Source organism: Cyprinus carpio, chromosome B20 (genome assembly GCF_018340385.1).
Source record: "Cyprinus carpio isolate SPL01 chromosome B20, ASM1834038v1, whole genome shotgun sequence".
In the NCBI taxonomy this organism is placed as follows: domain Eukaryota; kingdom Metazoa; phylum Chordata; class Actinopteri; order Cypriniformes; family Cyprinidae; genus Cyprinus; species Cyprinus carpio.
In genome coordinates, this window is record NC_056616.1 from 6,777,219 (window position 1) to 6,795,939 (window position 18,721).

The 18,721-nt window shown below is 37.0% G+C and overlaps 1 protein-coding gene across 2 annotated transcripts; it reads right to left on the reverse strand.

Moving 5' to 3' along the window:
- Nucleotides 1-3,823: 3,823 nt before the first annotated feature.
- On the reverse strand, nt 3,824-8,604 carry rsph3 (radial spoke head 3). 2 transcript variants are annotated; one of them, XM_042747133.1, is made up of 9 exons: nt 8,329-8,604; nt 7,787-7,874; nt 7,447-7,588; nt 6,814-6,959; nt 6,381-6,584; nt 4,485-4,647; nt 4,276-4,362; nt 4,100-4,182; nt 3,824-3,904 (listed from the first exon to the last, which is right to left on the reverse strand). In XM_042747133.1, the coding sequence occupies exons 1-8, from the start codon at nt 8,439-8,441 to the stop codon at nt 4,127-4,129; spliced, it is 999 nt and encodes a 332-aa protein (XP_042603067.1). In that variant the 5' UTR covers nt 8,442-8,604; the 3' UTR covers nt 3,824-3,904; nt 4,100-4,126. The 2 variants fall into 2 exon arrangements, with proteins under 2 accessions (XP_042603067.1, XP_042603068.1); XM_042747134.1 differs by having other exon boundaries at nt 8,228-8,362.
- Between the last annotated feature and the right edge of the window lie 10,117 nt (nt 8,605-18,721).

Consider the following 18,721-nt stretch of genomic DNA (forward strand, 5'->3'; position numbering starts at 1 on the left):
CAATTTATTCTTCTTCTTATTCTAAAAATAATAATGATCTTGCTTGTCTGACAGAGAGAGATGTGAGTGTGGCCTTACTTACTTACATAGGCCTCTTTTTTTGGAGACTTAATTAAAGTTAACAAAATCTGACAAAAAAAAAGGTAAAACGTTGTCTATATTGTAACCGAGCACTACTCTGCGATCACTCTAAATTTCAACTACACCACCAGGGTTTTGTACCCACGGAAATAACTGAACACAGCAACACAAGTTCAATGGCCCATAAATGAAGGAAGAACAGAGACGTGACCTTCAAGTTCAACATTTATAAGCAATAGGCATTATTTAGATGGATGATCAACTTTAATATGGTATTAAAAAAGGGAATCACACTTTAAAAGATCTGGGCTTTAGTCCAATTTTTAAAATCATAACCCACCATTCTTAAAATATAGGGTTACCAAGCCTGCTGGAGGGAGAGGGTGAATCACAGGGCCACAGACACCCAGACGTAAGAGCACACACCACACGTGCACTGATATACAAATCATTAACCAACAGCTTTAAAAAAGGTTGTAGTGAATAATGCAAATAGCATTACACTCTTAACCCGATACTCATGCAGTGCAGTAAATCTCACACCACCATGCAGAGAAAACAGGGAAACCCGGACGACCCCAGAGGAAAGCCCTCCATGCAGGCTGGTTCCTATAACACAGAGAACTGAATTAACAAACCTAAACAGTTGGCAAAAACCAGACTAAGCTAGCAAAAACAATTAAACATAACCAGATCCAGTTTTTACAGCAATACAAAAATCATCAGAACCATAAATATAAACAAAGTTTAAATGACAAAGATGAATCATAAACAAAACAGCAGGTCCTAGACACCAGAGTTTCATATTCAAAGAGCTCCACAAAGAAAGATCTGTCAAGTAAAGAAAACAAAACGTGAATACAAAATACAAATGCTTTTAACTAGATAAATATAAAATGCAAATAAAATACAAAACATTAACAAATAACACACTTGCCACGAAACAAATGCAACAGCATTATAAACACTGAAAATACACAATCCACATCAATGTGATAAACATAATCCACCGCACACATACCTCTGCCATAATCCAAGAGTGGAGCGCGACTATACGGTAGAGTGGGATAGAACCGCTGCATAACACAGCTCACTGCTACAGGCTAAGCACAGAGTCAACAGCTCCGAAATTGACAGTTTAGATATAAACCTAATTAAACATATCTGATCCAGCTAATCTAATCATTTAGGTTTATTTGAAAACTACATGGTATGTGTGTTGGAGCAGGATTGGAACTAAACTCTGCAGGGCTGCAGCCCTCCAGGAACTGAGTCTGACATCCTTGGGATAGGCCTATACATCTCAAACTAGTTGTTTTAAATTCATTTCCATTAAATCAGTTATTTAGAATAATAAGACATCTGGGCTGTTACCAGAGAAATTAAATCAGTATCAACAAAATTCATCTTTGTAATGCAGAGGAAACACAGAAGCTTCAACTGAAGTGGCATTTAGATTTACACAGTTTAATGCAGGACATGAATGCATTTAACCTGCAGTTACAAATGCAGAAATAATGTTTGGATATATAAGACATAAAGTGTTGAATACTCATTTGAAATTATTTTTAAAAAAAATCAAAAGATACTTTAAATGTGAAAATAAAACCACCAGCAGGTGACAGCAAGTCTGTTGATAAGTGAGTCGTTGTGACTGAACCGAATCATTTAAACGGCTGATTCATTCAGGAATGAAACTCCATGCTATGGTGGCTGTGTTTGCAATTATTTTTGTTGTCGAAATAGAGCAAAAACAGGCGATATGGTGTCAAAAAACTCTGTCTCTTAATTAACTTCTTTTTTTTTATTGAACTGTTTGTAAATAAATCTATATGTGATCATGATGATTTTTTGAGGAAAAAACGGCCCATTACACAGCTGCTATTGCTGTCAATAAAATAGTTCAGTTTTGATTTTTAATGGCAAAGTGGTTATATTTCGTTTTGTTTCTTTATTAAGTTAATTTACAAATATGAAAATATGATTGAAACATTTTATGTTTTTTAAATTCAATTATTATTATTTTTTTTAAATACCAAGCGGCCAGCACCAGACAGTAAGTTGAGCATGTTTGATCAGTTTAGCCGTCTCAAATCAACATGATTTGAGAAAAAACAACAAAAACCTCTGAACTTTGAACATGCTTTGAAAGACGTGGAGGCGCCGGCTGATCATTTGCAATTTTTTTTCTTAATAAGAGTGGAAACTTAAAATATGCCTAATTCTTCCTCATAAAGGTAAGAGTATACATCATTCGGAACTGCGAAGTAAAGTGTCTACTTTTATTTGTGTGCACTCACAATATCAACAAAACATTGTGCTTTTGTAAAATAAAGAAAGCAAACATGGTAGTTTTCTGCAGTCTATGCAGTCTATATGAAGTTTGGATAATTTTTCACGGCACACCTGACTGAGTGGCAACTGGTATAATCTGCCATACAGAAGTAAAAGTACACAAAAAAGCTACTCAATTATAGTGACACGAGTAAATGTAATTCATTAGTCATTGCCTACTAATCAATCTGAGAGAGAGAGAAAGAGAATAAAAAAAAAACATTATAAGAACACCAGATTTCCTTCAAAAACAGTAGCCTGCATAATGCTCCTTGATTGCACCAAATCATTTCAAAAATTGTCAGATCTTCCATAGTTTTATAAAACTGAATCAACACAACAGTCAACAACACTTTGACAGGACTTTTTCCTCAATTCTGTTTTTCCTACTGATATAAATTGCAAATTTAGCTTCACCCAAAATGAAATTCAGTAACTGAGAAGTGAACCTCATGTCACGTCTGTACTTAAAACCCAAAATAAATGTCTCTGCAGAAAATAACTCATCAAAACAATTGAAAATCCCATTTAAGGGCGAGAGAGAGAGAGAGAGAGAGAATAGAGTTCTATTGAATCGTATATTGTTCAGTCAGATGGAGCTTTTGCCCATAAAAGGTCTCTGAGTACATCCATCTTTTATGTCGTGTTTATTTTGTAATGAAACCTCATGTTTGAACGATCTACAATAGTAATTAGGTCATTCAAACACTTACGTCGAGGTCTGAATGAGTACATACATGTGACTGAGAGGTCTTTCCTTAATGATGTATTCACATCAACACGCCTGTTTCTATTTGTGTTGCCAGAGCTGCACCGACGGAAGTGAAACTCCGATGCACCTAGTGGGCGTGGTTAAAAGGTGGGAGTTGACCAATCGAGAAGCAGGACTAAAATAGAGTCGTATATAGACGAGGTGTATGAAAACCGAAGCGGAGCCGTCATGCAGATCACGTCAGTGTTTAGTCAAAGATCCAGACGAGACACATGAAACAGTCATTCCACTGACAATGGTGTTTATAAAGTTATTAGGTTGTAAAAAATTAACCGCATCTATTTATAGTTAAACAGTACAGCATTACGGTCAAAGTTTGGAAGACAACTCCTCTGTGCTATACAGCATATGAGGACATGTAATCAGAATTAATATATTCATAATACCCCTCAAAATTCAATAATGCCACTTTTACAAAATTTAAATAGACTACATATTAACGAGAGTCGTCACAATTTTTCCATACAGTACAGCTGCATTACAGCAATAATGTGGCCAAGATTAAACAGGACTTTGAGTGAAGGTCAGTCCTTTCAGACTCCGCGGCGCCTCCTACAGTGTTCTTCTTGAAGTGCAGTTCAACACACAACGGGCATAATTTTCGAAATTTTATTCAAATAATATATGAACAATACATTTATAATAATAAGAAATTTATTCAGATTTTTATGAAGAATGCACGAACTTTTCCAGATTTTACTTGTTTCCTGGTATGACCTGAAATGAAAACAGGTTAACTCTTCACCTCAACTATTAATTAAACTGATATAACTTAGACAGATTGAACAGTAACATTTATATTGATCTTCTGACATTTAAATGGAAATCATTCAATATAATAATGTCTTCTATTATATTTTATTTTACAAATAAAAAAGGGTTAAAAGTTATTAAATGTTTGATCCTGTTTACCTCTAATGGGAAAGTGCATGAAGGAGTTTATTCTTTCATCTCAAAGGCCTCAAGTCTTTGGTTAGTGACGTCTTGAATGAGCACTAGACAACAACAGATTTGATAGATTAATCCCATGTTATGTATTACAGAGCATATATATATATATATATATCTGAGAAAACAATTGAACTCACTGTCAAGCACTGTTCTTGCTACATATCTCTGTTCTAAAGTACTGGTGACTTCTTCCATCAGCCAAGGGAGGAATCCGGTCTCTATATCTGGAGCAGAGATAATGAACGTTCATTCGCTAGACAGTAGACTGATAATTCATGCATTCATTCATTAAAGACATTTTAAAATGAATTAATACAGAGATTAATTGACATGCTGGGACACTTGCCTCTCTGCACAGGGTCATAGAAGTAGCCACAATCCTTTAGATTGGAATAGACTGAGGGCAACAAGTCAGACAAATACTGCTGAGCAAATGCTCTGGCAGCTATTTTATCTGCTGTCTCCTTCTCTTTTTCCAGCACTGCCTTCTGCTGCTTTATCCGGTTCTCCTGCATTGAGGAAGCAATTTTAAAAAATATATTGAAGCACAAGAAGTATTAAAACTAAGAAAATATACTTTAAATCTCTTAGATCTCTGCTCAAACAAAAGATCACGAAATGGATTGGAATAAAATTCATTTTGAAGTAGAAATGATTTTTCAGATTCTGAATATAAATCAACAAAAAGACGTAATTACAGTATTTTGGGCAGAAAATCCAAATGTTCGGCTATCAATCATCGACCTCAAATATGGCTTATCAACTTTCTGAATATGAATTGAGACAATGGATTGTTTTTACTTTTAAAAATATATTTGTCTCACCAAAGGACAAGTTAAGTGAACGAAAAAAAAGTTAAAAGGTAATTAAAATGGTGAAGATTTCAAATGAGTGTTTATAAGTTACAGAGTCTGAAATCTATAAAATAAATAAATAAAAAATTATATAAACATATAATTTATATAAAAAAGACATTCCCAGAAGTCTTTGCATTACACATAAAATAAAATTATATTTTCTTCTTGTTATTATTGGTAACATTAGGGTGTGTAGTGAAATGTAAATGTTTATTTCATAATTTTGAATGTGTGACTCTGATGGTGTTTTGACCCTGTGCACTGTCTATATGTGAGTATTAGCCATGACTTTTTGATTTATTGTTTATATTGTCATGGTGGTTATCAGTACATATTATGGTAAATAATTATAAAATAAATATGTTAATAAACACATTTTGGTAGTTTTAGATTAATATAAGTCCTAATCAAATTCTATTTTAAAGGGATACTCCACTGCAAAATGAAAATTTAGTCATTAATCACTTACTCCCATGTCGTTCCAAACCCGTAAAAGCTTCGTTCGTCTTCGGAACACAATTTAAGATATTTTGGATGAAAACCGGGAGGCTTGTGACTGTCCCATAGCCTGCCAAGTACGTAAATAACAGTGTCAAGGTCCATAAAAGGTATGAAAGTCTTGTCAGAATACTCCATCTGCTATAAGATGTGCAATCTGGGTTATATGAAGCGAAGGGAACACTTTTTGTAGGTGTGTCTCTTCATATCACCATATGCTGCTGTATTATCCGTGCCACAAGGATGCGTTGTTTCTATGTGTATTTAGCTTTGATTTGAAAGAAAACAGCGCATCCTTGTGATGCGGATGATACAGAAGAGCATACACAGCGATGATATGGAGAAACACAGAGGAGACTGTTGACAAAGGAATTGTTGAATAAAGTCGTTATTTCTGTTTTCTTCGCTTACAGAAAATGTTGCCGTCACTTCATATAACCCAGATTGCACGTCTGATGGCAGATGGAGAATTCTGACTCGACTTCCATACCTTTTATGGACCTTGACACTGTTATTTACTTGGCAGTCTATGGGACATTCACAGGCCTCCCGGTTTTCATCCAAAAAATCTTAAATTGTGTTCTAAAGACGAACTAAGCTTTTACAGGTTTGGAACGACATGGGGGTAAGTAATTAATGACAAAATTTTCATTTTGGGGTGGAGTATCCCTTTAAGACCACGACACACCCATCAATAAACTTTGTACCAGTTTGACCTCCAACCACTAAATTGTGCTTTTATTTTCAGAAAACAAAATGGTTTTTTTGTGGCCTGTTTCCATAGTCTTTACCTTTGACTCAATTAAAGCCGCAGCATCACCTGAAAACCTTGCTTGTTTTTTTTTTTCTGAGCATCATGTCATGGTATTGTTTCTAGTGATTCTCACCTTCTCCACACGGAGGCGCCGTTCCCTCTCCTCCAGCCTCTGCACCTCCACCAGCTCAGCGTCACGGATCTCCTTGAACACCTGCTGCTGAGCCCTCAGGTTGGCCAGCTCCTCCTCCTCCAGCACTTCCAGCAATGCCTGCTCGATTGTCTTTCCCACCAACACCTGCAGCACGGGCTGGACCTCCACGTCGAAATCAAACAGCTACAGACAAGACACACGCAAGTTTTACCACTACCATTTTTTTTAAAAAAATTTTTAGAATTAGTCATCTGCATAATTCATTTACAGATTTTATTATTATTTATTTATTATTGATTCGCTTTACTAAATGCAACAGGACTACAAGTGTGATGAGCAGAGATATGGGTGTGAGAACAGACCAGAAAAATATGCATGCAAAAACAGCCGTTTGAGAGCATCCATACTGCACCTCTCCTTCTTCTATCTGTGTGGCTGCATCTCGTCCAGTTTTGGCTGGGATGAAGAGGGGAGTGGCTGGTTTATCCAGGAACATATCTGTTTGGCATTCCACACTGACGTCCTCTATGTGATCGCTCAGCTCTTCCAGATACATCTCTAAAATACACATCAGCGAGAGATTTCATCACTTGATTTCTGAATTTATCACAGTATTATCAGATGGAAAGATGCATGTGCATTCTGAGATTTACACTTATGCGCATGGTTTGGTTAGGTTGTGTTGTTATAGAAGGTCGCTTATAAAAAATGTTATACAATGAAAGTAGGCCAAGGTTCTTTTGGGGAGCTTTTTGCCACATTTTATTGCCACACACAGAGGTTTAACATCTGGCTCAGACATGTGCTGCAGTGATGACTTAAAATCACAGGGGAGTATAACTGATGTAGTTTATGTCGTTAAATGACAATATCTTGAGCTTGTGTCAACCACAGACGTTATATATTTCAGGCATTTAACCAAAAATACATTCAGTTCAGGACTATGGAAATGTAAGTGCTAAAATAATAACTGATTTCTGGGGTTTGGCCCACAAAGATATGTCATCTGTGCAGCACTCTACTTTATTGTGCAAAATCGTTATACCTGTCTGCACATCTATGTTCATTCTGCCCTCTAGTGGTTCTGGTGTTTTCGATCCAAACTGCTCCTTCAGTCGTTTTCTGGACAAAGCTCTTTTTCTGGCCTCCTGCTGTCTCAGGAACTCAACCGGATCGGGCTGAGATGTCTATTAAACATATTTATATACATTTATATTCTATTCATGCATCAGCTGCGCTCTCGTCACAGAACCACATGAGCAAACAACACTGTGTTGTGTATGTTTGGTAATATTAATGAGCTTTTGGCTGTCAGACTACACCAGCACACACAATTCAATCTGCTTATAAAGAGAGTTCTCTAGCCTATCTCTACTGATACTCACAATGGGTAGGATAGGCTGAGCGTATGTGTTTCCTCTGACAACACGTCGGTCATACATGATGTTTCCATAACTGCTCTGTTCTTCATTTCTGCATACAGTTTAATTGTATAATAAATAGATTAAAATGATAAGCATGTTGCATATTTTATCTATTAAAAAATATTTTTTATTTATTTATTCATAAGTAAAACGATGTGCAAACATCATGTAGCCTACTTTAATAATATTTACATTAAGTCCCCAACCCTGATAAATTTCGTGTCACATTATTAGCCCAACATAAAAAAGCCTTACCAATGTAAATCTTAGTTTTCTAGTAATTATTACAATTATTTTACTGCAGTAAAACAGCGTTTCATGTTACGTTGTGTAAAAAGAGAGCTGAGAAAATAAATAAATTAAAAAATTAAAAAATAAATACACCAGAGAGCTTATGTTTACCTGATGTTCACAGGACCGCTATAATGAACAGACGTCATAGCCATAAATCTTAAATATATGACTGATATTGAGCGTGTTGTGAGATGTGGTGTGTGACTCACAGCGGCGGAGCGGCTTGTCTGTATTTGGGGCGGTTGGGAACCGCACGCGGACGACTGGAGAACGTATAAACTCCGCTTTGCGTCTCGTGTTGCGTCTGTAAACTAGATGCCATTTTTCTTTTTAACTGTGATATCAAAAGCGTTACTGAAGGCTAAAATCATTAACTTTTGGCTGTTGAGAGCTGGAGTCGTTTCCCCATCTGTAACTGTTGCAGTTGTTGTTACTGTTACCGTGGCGACTGTATCCAACCACTGTGGTCCGCTTTGTTTACTTCCGGTTTGGTTAGGCATTTGTGTGTGTATTCAAACCAGTATCTATCATACACGTTAAAATGGGTCATGTTTTCAATTGTAATACAACATTTTGGTTACACTTTATTTAAGGTGTCCCTATTAGGCCTGTGTAATTATAAGCTATCAAATCAAATTTAACAGTGTTTTACTGAACAAATTGCTCTTTCTTTAAATAAATTCAATTATAATAAACATTTTCTTAGAGGTAAAAATCTACCTCAGCTCTGGTCTAAACTATAAGGGAGCCCTTTTACATTACTATAAGGTTACAATTAGACCAAAACTAAATTAAATTACTACTATTTATTTGAACTATAATAATCAACACTCAAATTAAAACTTGTATGCAGACATGTAAATTGTTTTTAAATTAACTAAATTATACAATTTTCTATTTGTTGTTGAAATATAGTAATTTACAGAGTGATAGCATGTTTCATAAAATATTTATTTAAACATGTAGCTACATTAAATAATTAGACATCACTAACAGGTAAAGTAAATATAATAAATATATAAATATAATGAAGCATATATATATATATATATATATATATATATATATATATATATATATATATATATATATATATATATATAGCAATAAGCCCCAAGATAACAGTGGTTTAGAGGGAAATTGTAACAGCTAAGGGGCGTTGTTAGGCATGATGCAGAGTGGAGCTTATTGCTTTAATAAAACGGTTATTCCATATACAGCAAGGTTTCACAAAAAATCAAACAAAGCAAATAAAATGTAATGATGTTAATAAAATCATTATTCTTCCGCCAAACAATGTAGTTCCTCAGAAAGGGCTGTGGTTGCAACAAAGTGGTTGCGGAGCAATACACAGATGCAGCAACATACACACTGGTGCCGATGTATGTTTAGAGTAATTTACAACAGCTTTGAATGAGGCTCGACCAATCAGAAAATACTGTTTTGTGTCACGGATTGAAGTTTTAGCAGCTTTTTAGGCGATAATGTATATTTGTTTGGACTTCAAATATGCGGTTTGTTAATAAAGATAATGTCTATTTGAAAATTTGCTTCGACGGAAATGTGCTCCAGATGTGAGCTCCAGGACGTCAGCGGCCGTTCAGCGCTCATAAACCCACTGAGAAAGCCTCACCCTGGCCAGATCTTCTGGAATTTGATGTCTCTATAGTGGTTAAACATGAGATATATTTCATGTTGGGTAAATCTAACGGGCAGTTTTTGTCTCATTGATCTATTATTTGTTCCAGAGCAAATAGTTTTGGCAAAATCTCATCATGTATATGTAACAATGCTGTATAACAGAGCGCTGCCTTTGTACTTTTGACTGAATTGACTAGCAACTTTTATGATGCTTTTTGTTGTTGTTTTTTGTTGTTTATTAAATATTATTATTAAATAAATCATGTTTTATATAAATAGTAGTATTTAGTATTAGGAAACAGTGTGGGTGTGTTCGTGATGGTGATTTTAGTTACAACTGTTCTGCTTTTAGATGGCAACAAGAGCTGCTTTTACGAGCCAGCAGTAAAGACTTTTAAATTGAAAAATACTAAAGTGCAGTTTTGAGCAAGGAAGTTCTTTTTTCTTTCAAAAACTTGTAGGCAGCCAACAGATGCATTAAGCAGCGCTGTCTTTAGGAACCACATTCACTCTTAAAATGGCCATCGGATGCAAAAATTCACTTTTACATGTTGTTTGAAGAACTGAAATGTACGTTGGCAGTGTCTGTACACAACCACCCTATAATGATAAAAATCCACCCAGTGCTTTTTTAAAAATCTCGATAAATCCAAACCCCTTTCTCATATCAGGCCGAGCTCAGATTCTTGGCAGGATGACGTAGTTCTGCACAGGCCCCTCTCACGATTGTTGATTGACAGTGGCATCAGTCTTTGGTTTTATCACAGCTCCGCCCTGAGTGAGCTATCATCAGTCCACTGTTGTTTCAAAGCTGGAGCATGAGTAGACAAGAATGTCTCCTAAGCGATTGAGGTGTTTTGTTTGTTGGATGTAATAATGAATATAGCAGTCATCATTTACTCCCGACATCTGAGCCACTGAAAACGAAGTGAATCACATTTGTGCCCCCCGATCGACCTAAATGCATATATGTTCATGCGAATCATTCGTGATCCTCACTTACAGAACTGAATTAAATGTTTTTTATTTTTTTTTCTTAATTCGCCTTTCCTAATAATGTGCCAGTTCCCAGACAGCAACAAGTGCCGGGCCACATCTGGCCCACATCTGACCCTGCATGGAGGGATCATACGAGCGATTCTCTCTAATCAGTTGAGATTTAGACAACTGGTTTAAAGCAACCCTACCAACTCCCCCCTTCAGATTAATGATTGTTAATCACTGTTTGCACCTGCTATAAACCTTGCGACATAAAGAAGAAAAATTCATTTAAAAATTTCATTTAAAACTATTATGCAAGGCACATTGATATTCAATGACATAATAAACTCAGAACTGAAACTCTATCTTTGTGTTTTTGTCTTGATTCACTTCCAATATGATGAAATAAATCACACCTAAACTGAATCTTGTATGAAACTCCTCAGTGAAAAATCACAAAGCAGTTGCGTGCAAGTTTGGTGGCATTAGAGAGAGAGAGAGAGAGAGTAGCTGGTATTCCCTACATTATCAAATGTCCCAGTATTACAAGGATAGTAATACCAGTACATTTTGACCTTGTGGAGACTTAAGGGTTGGAGTAAGGGGGATAGAAGGGATAGAAAATACAGTACAGTTTATACAGAAAAATACAGAAATACAGAAAAAAATAAAAATCAAGTCTATGGAATGTTCCTATAAAACATGGAAATATGTGTTTTTAGTAACAAACCCGTAATTCTTTAAGATTAGTAGACTCTGCTGCCACATAAATATGCATTTAGATAAAAACAAATTATAAATGCTTGCTAAAGTCTTTAGTGCAATAAATCTGTAGTGTAAAACATCTTTACAACCAGTAGGGGGAGACAGATGCATGTTTCTGCCTGTTGTGAACAAAACTAAACAGATAGAGGTGCTGCACACACGCTGACATGAAACACGTCACACATACAGTTTTTATAATATAGCAAACATGATCAGAAATGTAGCCTACTAATGCACTACTTAGAAAAGGTGCACTAAATATTGACAAAACTATTGTCTTTCTTTGATGTTGTAACAAATCATTGTTGGGCTCAAAGGCCTCTGTGACTTTCAGTTTGTTCCATCTGCTATGTTTAGAAAAAGAGTTTGCACTGTGATTTCTGGGGCACTTTCACTTGTGGACCTTGGGCGTCTATAATACATTCAGAGCATTTATTTAAAACCTTAAAATATATTGTCATGGTTATTTTAACTCACATGGTATAGCATTATTCTTACACTCCCTAAATCAAATAAGAAAGTTAATTTTTGAGTAAACAAGTTGAAATTTGTGACACAAGGAAGTGGTTTTGGGTTCTCAGTCTGAAAAAACAAAACAAAAAAACAAGCGACCAATGCTAACAGAAATCATTTAGACACTGCACATGTGATGAGCCCTGTGGTCATGGTTAAACATGCCAAACATATGTCACTGAACAGACATTGCAGTGCACATTTACTCTCTCAAGCATTATGCTGAAACATGAATTTTCAATAGATATATCATTTAATAATTGTGATTAAAAGAAGAAGGTCTGATTGCCATGCACTGCTGTGGTGTGGTGTGCTTTTCTGTTAACATTCAAATATTCTGTTCAGTTAAAAAATGTTTCATTTTGTAGCACTTTTAACATGATCAAATTATATTTAAAGGGATACTACACCCCAAAATGAAAATTTTGTCATTAATCACTTACCCCCATGTCGTTCCAAACCCGTAAAAGCTCCGTTCGTCTTTAGAACTCAATTTAAGATATTTTGGATGAAAATCTGGAGGTCTGTGACTGTCCCATAGACTGCCAAGTAAATAACAGTGTCAAGGTCCAGAAAAGGTATGAAAGTCGTCGTCAGAATACTCCATCTGCCATCAGACGTGCAATCTGGATTATATGAAGTAACAGGAACACTTTTTGTAAGCGAAGAAAACTTAATATAAATAAAAATTCCTCTGTGTCTCTCCATATCACTGTATGCCGCGTATGCGCTTCTGTATCATCAGCGCCACAAGGATGCACTGTTTCTACGTGTATTTAGATTTGATTTGAATGTAAATATTGGTTTATTTTGGTGATTTTTTTTTTGTTGTTTTTATGTGGAATACGGTGATATGGAGAGACACAGAGGAGACTGTTGACACAGGAATTGTTGAATAAAGTCATTATTTTACTTTTCTTCGCTTACAAAAAGTGTTCCTGTTACTTCATATAACCCAGATTGCATGTCTGATGGCAGACGGAGTATTCTGACGATGACTTTCATACCTTTTCAAGATGCAAGATTCAAGATTTTTATTTGTCACATACATGGTTATATGGAGAGCATATGACCAGCAGTGAAATGTAAGTCAGGTCCGCTCCATGGACAGTGCAATTATTATAGAACACAAACACATGAAAATTATGCAAATAAATATGATATGGAAAAAGTAAGATAAAAAATAAGAATAAAATAAGATGCTTATAGAAAAAAATGTGCAGGACAGTATACTGTAGACTTAATAAATATTAAGATGAGCAGGAATGTACAAGAGGAGAATGTGCAAACAGGTTGTACAGGGTTTTTACATAGCAGCAATAGAGGTAATAAAATAAATAAATAAATATAAAAATTATAGAAATTACTGTGTGCAAGTGTCAATGTCAGTATATTCAGTATCTTACTGTTAATTAAATGTAGTCATGTAGAGGTTAAGAGACTGAGTTAGAGTTTAGGAGCCTGATGGCCTGGGGGAAGAAGCTCCTCCTAAGTCTCTCAGTTTCTGCCATCAGGCTACGGAAGCACTTACCAGATGGCAGAAAAATGAAAAGAGAGTTACCAGGGTGATTTGTGTCCTTGATGATTTTAACAGCTCTGTTTTTGCAGCGTTTGAGGTAGATGTCCTGCAGAGAGGGGAGAGCAGACCCTGAGATGCACTCAGCTAAGCGCACAACTCTCTGCAGGGCTTTGCAGTCATGACTGGAGCTGTTCCCATACCACACTGAGATACACTGACATACATCAAATTTGATAATAGATGTGGAGCTGTGGGAAGACATGCAGTCATGTGTGTAGAGAGAGTAGAGCAGGGGACTCAGGACACAGCCCTGTGGAGCTCCCAGGTTCAGGGTGATGGAGTTGGAGGTGTACTGGCCTACTTTCACCACTTGAGGTCTGCCGGTGAGGAAATCAAGAATCCAGTTGCATAGTAAAGAATTCAGGCAGAGGTCCAGGAGTTTAGAAGCTAGCTTGATGGGGACTATAGTATTGAAAGCTGAGCTATAGTCGATGAATAGCAGCCTTACATAGTTCCCGTTTCTGTTGTCAATGTGCGTGAGAGAAGACTGCAGGATGTGAGAGATGGCATCTTCAGTGGATCTATTAGGTGAAAGGCAAACTGAAGAGGGTCCAAATTATCCGGGATGGAGGAGCAAATGTTGTTCTTTATAAGTTTCTCAAAGACCTTCATGACTGTTGACGTGAGGGCAACCGGACGCTAGTCATTCAGGCAAGAGGGGTTATTGTTTTTAGGCACAGGGATGATGACAGATTTTTTGAAGGAGGTGGGAACCCCCGAGGTAGCAAGGGACTCGTTAAAAATAGATTTAAACAAACCAGCGAGCTGATAAGCACAGGACCTCAGAACACGGCCAGAAATCTCATCAGGACCTGCTGCTTTCCTGACGTTCACTCGCTTTAGAGCCCTCCGAACCTTGTCCTCAGACAGGGTGATCACATGATTATCGCTGCTCTGACTGCTGTTTCCTGACGCGCTGATCGGCAGACTCGCGTTGCCGCTGTTGCATTCAAAGCAGCCATAGAAAGAGTTTAACTCATCAGCCAGCGACGGTTCTGCTCTCACAGCTGTAGAGGATTTGTTTCCAAAGGCACAGATGGTTCTTAGTCCCTGCCTCATACATCAGGAGTCATTGAGCTGGAAATGCGACTCTATTCGTTCCCTGTAATGGAGTTTGGTTGCTCTTACTGCGCGTCGGAGAGCATAGCACGATGCTTTGTACTTACTCATGTTCCCTGATGAGAGCCCAGCGTTGTATGCAGCAGTGCGTTTGTTTACTGCAGCACAGATTGTTCTGTCTACCCACGGTTTCTGATTTGAGAAGGTCCTTATAGTTATTGTATCCATAGCTTGTTCGGTTACCATGCTTACAAAGCTTAATGCTACATCCATGAACTTGCTGGCGTCAGAGGAACTCGTTGAGAACATGTCCCAGTCTACGTCATCAAGAGCTGACTGTAGCATGGCTTCAGAGTGGTTGAACCAACGCGTCACTATCCTTTGCACCGGGGGTTCTTGAACGAGCCTTTGTTTATATTCCGGTGTGAGGAAAATGGCAGCATGGTCTGATTTGCTGAAAGCTGGTAGTGAGCGAGCTTTGTAGGCATTCCTAAACTGAGAGTAGCAATGATCCAGTGTATTCGGTCCTCTGGTTGGACAGGATACATGTTGGTATAAGTTCGGCATGACCTGCCTAAGGTTGGCTTTGTTAAAATCCCCCGCGATGATAAGAGCAGTGTCAGGATGTTTGTTGATGTAGCCGCTGAGCACATCGTGGAGCTTAGACAAAGCCAAGCCAGTGTCAGCTTGTGGTGGGATGTAAACAGCAGTAACGATGATCGATGAAAACTCCCGGGGCATATAGAATGGGCGGCAAATAATGGATAAATGTTCCAGATGAGGCGAGCAGGAGCGCGACAGAGTGGAGATATTCCTGGGGTCACACCATTTCTTGTTAATCATGAAACACACTCCACCACCTTTGGATTTACCGGCCTCGGCTGTTCTGTCCAAGTTATCAGACGGCGTTACAGCAGTGTCCGGGACCGAGGGCGTGAGCCATGTTTCAGACAAACAAAGGATGTTACAGTCCCTTATGTCCCGTTGGAAACTTATCCTGGCTCTAAGATCGTCCATCTTATTCTCCAGAGACTGGACATTGGTGAGCAGAATGCTCAGCAGAGGAGGGCTGTGTGCTCTTTTTCTCAGTCTGTTGCGAATCCCAGCTAGTTTCCCGCGGTGTTTCTTGATCCGTCACCTCGGGTGGTTATTCAGATGGCCATTGTTCATCTCGGCATTCCGGAGAATCTCAGATGGCCACGATGGGTTGGAGGATAAAGTGTCCTGAAACAGGTTAGTGAAGCGGTGTCCAATGTCCAAAAGTGTTCCTTTGTCATAAGTGAACAGTGCAGATGATATGTGTGTAAAAAGAGAGAGCAAAAGAAAGTACAAAAGTATATAAAAACACAATCTAAGTGGAGCGACCTGAACTGCATCCGAACTCAGTGGCACCATCTTTTCTGGACCTTGATACTGTTATTTACTTGGCAGTCTATGGGACAGTCACAGGCCTCCCGGTTTTCATCCAAAATATCTTCAATTGTGTTCCGAAGATGAACAAAATTTTGTCAAATTAATGACAAAATTTTCATTTTGGGGTGGAGTATTCCTTTAAGCCAACATCTATAGTGAGCATAAGAGACTTTGGGGGGAATAAAGGCTTACAACAGATGCCCAGTGATCAACAACTCAATGATTTCTAATGCTATATTTACGCGACACCATTTTCAAATAAAAATTGAAAACTTTTTATGCATTTTGCCTATTCATTTACAGGACGACAGCGTTGAGGGACCTGAAAATGGTTTTCCATTAAAATATAAAACACCCCCGCAAATTTATGAAACCAGTGACATCATACGTGTGTACAGACATGTAGTGTTTCTTTACAATGTGACATCGCCAACTACTGGCCTGGCATGCATAATACAATTTTTTTTTTGTCATTTTCATGGATCTGAGAAAAAGGGTATCGAAAATAAAATACCTTTCCATTGTCTGATCAATATGCGAACTTCCAGATAGTCAGAAATAGTAGTATCAGAGATTGAAAAACGCTTATGTTATACACTGTGTAATATATTTTGTGTCTTGTAAAATATCCTTTATGTCAATAATATTATTTGTATTTACATAATTTCTGTCACACTATTTTCTGTCATCTACATGATTTGTTCACCCAAAATGTTTCTGTGAAGCACAAGATTTTATGAAATTAGTTCATAGTGTGCCAAATGATCAATTATAGAATATGGTGCTGTAGCAGCAGGTCATTAAATGATGATAAAATTGTCATTGTTTAGTGAACTATTTCTTTAAGGAACTCTCTTTGCTATATTGAGAGGAACTGAGCCATCATGGGTAACCTCAACTTGATTACTTCAGCAGATCTCACAGTTGGGGTTCCTGTTGGTTGCACGCTAGAATATTATTACATATATTCCTATATTTTTTGCTGTCACTCTCATAACCATGACATACAAACGTTTCCTACTTAATATTGATTATGCATACTTGTCCTGTTTTATCAAATTACATAATTCCTTGCATGTGCGATCTGTTGCGTTTGAACCTATGTGCAACTCTGTCATTCATTTTATTTTTAGAGCATCCTTTTTGAGTCATCGTAATTAATTTTAACATTTGCCTGTTCAGACTATGTCATTGGTTTTGTGTGCTTTGTTTGAGAAATTGAATATCATTGTTCCCTATTTAGATTTGTTGGTAATCCTATACTTGTGTCGCTGAATAGTCACTAATTGATTGTTAATTTAACTTTAAGCATTAAAACATTCATTACATAAAGCGCCCATTCATCACTGTATAATGGACACAGCAATGGCAACAGAGCGAGAACCACTGTGTTATGTAACTGTAAGAGACTCTGTCCATGAACACATGCTTGCATTCACAGTTTCATTATGTAACATTTATCCATTGCTTTGTCTCTGTTAATGAATGTTTACTGGCTTGCATTGCCATGTTTATGGTCAATTTTGGAGAAGTCCTTAACCTGCTTGGCATTTTGGCTTTACAAATATGTCGCAAAATGTTTACTGCACTTGCTGATTCTGATTCTTGAATTTAAAAATGACTTTATATTATATAATAATGTAAACCATGTAGTAGATAATGGTCTTCTTGTCACTGAATGGCAACTGATTCATAATGATTTTTATAAAATAAATCTATTTTTTAGTTTCACAGGATAGATATCTGCTTAAGGTTTTGTTTGGTGGTGCGGGTGAGTAAATAAAGTTAAATTAAAGGTGAAGTTCTCCTTTAATGGCTGCATATGTGTGCACGTGTCAGACATCTAAGAGGCTGTTCAGAGCATTAGTAAGTGTGGTGCCTTGATAAGTATCTTTAGAAAATGTACCCACATTACCCATTTACAGACTAATGTTAGTGTGTGCACACTGCGCTACAGAAACCATGCTCACTGACATTTGACACACTGCAGTCTGTTTCTTAGTAAGGCTGAAAGAGGAGGAAATAGGGCATATCTATAGACAAGTGAGACGACAGACCAAATTCAGAGAAAAACCAAATCAGTCCACATGATCGCTGACTTCCTCTCTAATGCAGAACATGTTGTTCTCAATGACATTTGTTCTGCATGTTATGCAACCCGTTGCCAAGCATAGGGAACAGTACTATTCAAAATGCCATATGTATGAAAGTACTGGTTTCTGTAGGTTCCTCATAACCTCTTTTAACTATTTTTCATTGGTATCCCAAAGAAACAAGGAATATTTCAAATAAAAAAGTCAATTCTGTCATCTTTTAACTCAATCTCATGTCGTTCTAACCACAAAGAGTACGCCTTTCTTCTTGTGGAAAACTTTTGAATTTTATCCAGGCCACATACACATAATTTAAGTATCTAAAAAATTAACAATAGCATAATTAATAAAAGTATCATTAGTTTAAGCTATTTTCAGATTTCATGAGAATATCAGTCTATTCGTCACACAAAGAAGACTTGAATATATTATGCAAAGGTCATATTGACTACTTTTTTGATGATGTTATATTTATACCACTTTTTAAAGATTGAAATAAAGATACCAATCATTATGATCGTGAGGAAATTGTGAGGCAACCAGTTCATTATTCACTTG

Bases quoted from the DNA above. Each gene is read 5' to 3' on its own strand.
- rsph3 (XM_042747133.1), bottom strand. From the start codon at position 8,441: ATGGCATCTAGTTTACAGACGCAACACGAGACGCAAAGCGGAGTTTAT. The intron at 6,585-6,813 runs GTGCAGTATGGA...TCTTGTCTGTAG, and splicing joins CACAGATAGAAGAAGGAGAG to CTGTTTGATTTCGACGTGGA. The intron at 4,648-6,380 runs GTGAGAATCACT...TCCTCAATGCAG, and splicing joins GGCGCCTCCGTGTGGAGAAG to GAGAACCGGATAAAGCAGCA.